The following is a 2825-nucleotide window of genomic DNA, read 5'->3' as shown; positions in this document are numbered from 1 at the left end:
CTGGAGCCTTCCACTATTTAAACTCAGGCAAATTTTTCAAAAGTGAAATTAGCAAATTGACACTTGGTCTTGATAACAACGTTTCCAACTCTTTCACAATGCAGTGAGCAGCAGAACAGTTTCTTGCTTGAGAATAGAGCCTACATCAAATCTAGGTCTGGTTTGCATACCTATTACTCCAGGAACTGTGTCACTATGATGAACCACAGCATGGATGATTGGGGCGGGACCACCTACTTCAGGAGGCTGAGGGAGGCATTCAATAAGCCACGTGGAAATGGAAAAATAAAACCTTACTCGAAAGACTGCCAAAGGAAACCACTACTCCAGCGTCACACTCTCTGGATCCCTCATGAAGCCACTCATTCACTGGGCAGCATCTTTTTTCAGAATCTGACTCTCCCGCCCCCTTCTCTACCCCTGGAGACTTGGCCTAATGCCCATGTGCCTCACTAGTGCCTTTCAGAATTTCACCGAACTCCCAGGAACTTTTTTTTGTTCATTGCTGACCCCACAGTGCCTAGAAGAGTACCTGAGATTAAGAAAGGATTAATAAACTTTTGTTAACAGAATGAATAATGCATGACTGGAACTCCAGGATATAAAGAGGATAAATGAAGAGCTCCTCTTAGTTCTCTTATTTGGGGATCAAGCTCTGCCCTCAGCTTGGGGCAAAGAAGAGTTGAGGCTGAAATTATTCAGTACTATGTGATTTTTATTTAAAAAATAGAAAAATAATTGTGTTCATAATATTCATTACAAAATCAACCTTTGGTTATTGTTTATTGTTTACTGCTAAGGGGCACAAGTTAAGAAAGGTTGAAAACACTGTGACAGTAAAATTTTAAGAAACTCATCAATTAAAATGATTTCATCTACTGGTGCTTTAGCATTGTTAGCTTAACTTCTGGCTTTTTAAATAAAAAGGAAATGTGTACAATCACCATGGCTGTCTCCAGGAATGGTTGTTTTGTTCTTTTTCTCTTATTTTCCAAGTTTTCCACAGTTCTGCAAAGTGTGTGACTGTGCAGATGCTCCTGCCCCCTATGAGACGAGAGCTCCTAAGAGGACTGTGGTGCCACTGCCACTGCACCCCCAAAATGCACACACTGGTCTTCTCAGACCAGCACAACTGCCAGCACTGTGCTCAATGCTGACACCTCGGACGCCAGAATCAAGTCACGCATCCTCACGGTTATCAGTATTGTCCTGGAAATGCCTGCCGACTGCAAGAAAATAAGGACTGCTGGAGAGAAGGCAAAATCATTTCGTGTGTGCGCTATAACCTGTGTACTTGGAAAACCCAAGAAAATGAGCTGAAACACTATCAGAAAAAAGAAAATTAACAAAATAAATTGCTCAACTGCTTTTCTCTACACCAACCATAACAAGTAGAAAATGTAACAGGGGACGGGGGAGGACACGCAATAACAGCAACAACAAAAAATCCAGAAATAAATTTAACCAGATATATGTAAAACCTACATAAAGAAACCTGTAGCTTTATTGAGAAGCCTGAAAAAAAAAATCTAAAGAAATGCAGAAAAAAGCAACTTCATAAAGATGAAGAATATCAGCGACTGATTACATCTTATCTGGGTGACGAAGGTTTTCTAACTGTGTATCAAAGGCAGATAATGTAAAGAGAAAGATGGACCTGATTTATAAATATTTAAAAATTTACATGTAAAATTTGAAAAGCTTGTATATAAAACACAATAAACAAACACAATAAACTGAGAAAAACATTTGCATAACACAAAGGAGCAATACCATTAACGTATGAATCTTATAAATTAATAAGAAATAAGGTATAACACTAATAAAAAAATGGACAACGGACATTGACAATTCCTAAAAAAAGGATATGTAACAAACACATTAACAACTGTAAAACCTTACTATTAACCAAACAACTGAAAATAAAAATTAAATACCCTTTTCACCTATCAAACTGCCCAAACTGAAAAGTAACAGCAGGGGCAAGCACATGCCCTGCAGGGGTATTAATGGAAACAAATACATCCTTGTTCACCTACTAATTCCTACAGAAACAATCCTATAAAGGCCCAAGTAAGCACAGACATGGGGCATATTTACAACAGCAAAAAACGAAAATAACCTCATGTTCTCCAAGAGGAGACTGATTATAGTGCGATGTAATGATCACAGGCCATTAAAAACACTATTGTATGTTCACTGATACAGAAACATATCCACACTATGTTAGGTGAAAAGAGCAGCATAGGCAGTATATGATATTACTCTGGTTTTATACAGTTATATATTACATATAAATAACATTTTTAAATATATTTAAATATATTTTAAGGTTATGAAAAGGATTTTTAAGATTGGTTTTTCTTTTGCTTTGTAGTATTTTCAAATTTTTCTGTCATTAATTTTGCTTTTACAGAGGAAAAAATACTAAATTAAAATAAGAACAGTTCCAGATGGTTTCTTTTTTTCTTTTTTTTTAGGCGAGACAATCCTTGGTTGACTTCACTGGTTGCAAGGACCTTGACAGTTTTTGATCTCCTTATTTTTTAATTTTTTATGCCTATAGCACCTGGTCTTCCCAGGTGGTCTCCCATCCAAGTACTAACCAAGCCTGATCCTGCTTAGCTTCCGAGATCAGATACGATCGGGCGTGTTCAGGGTGTCGTGGCCGTAGACCAGATGGTTTCTTTACCTCCCTATCAAATCAGTCCTCTTCACACCTGCATAGAAAGACCAACCTACCTGTCTGAGCAACTCCAGCTTCTTCAGTTCCTCGTTGTAGGCTTCTGGGTTCTCTCCATAATTCTTCAGGACAAACTAGAGAG

The 2825-nt window shown here is 37.8% G+C and overlaps 1 protein-coding gene and 1 pseudogene across 2 annotated transcripts in view; both read right to left on the bottom strand.

Annotated features, from left to right (window-relative positions):
* PTPN23 (protein tyrosine phosphatase, non-receptor type 23) overlaps positions 1-2825 on the bottom strand; it is a 28032-nt gene that overhangs the window by 16918 nt on the left and 8289 nt on the right. Inside the window, exon 2 of one of the 2 annotated variants that reach the window (XM_011375331.2) lies at positions 2743-2817. The exons of the other annotated variant lie outside the window; for it this stretch is intronic. Within the exon in view, the coding sequence (XP_011373633.2) occupies positions 2743-2817 (75 nt within the window). The remainder of the gene's footprint in view (positions 1-2742; positions 2818-2825) is intronic. 2 annotated transcript variants of the gene reach the window in all.
* Positions 2558-2676, bottom strand: LOC111729604 (annotated as a pseudogene).

The sequence above is a fragment of the Pteropus vampyrus genome, unplaced genomic scaffold, assembly GCF_000151845.1.
Source record: "Pteropus vampyrus isolate Shadow unplaced genomic scaffold, Pvam_2.0 Scaffold271, whole genome shotgun sequence".
NCBI classification, from domain to species: domain Eukaryota; kingdom Metazoa; phylum Chordata; class Mammalia; order Chiroptera; family Pteropodidae; genus Pteropus; species Pteropus vampyrus.
Note: the sequence above shows the minus strand (reverse complement) of the source record. Positions and strands in the feature narration are given on the sequence as shown.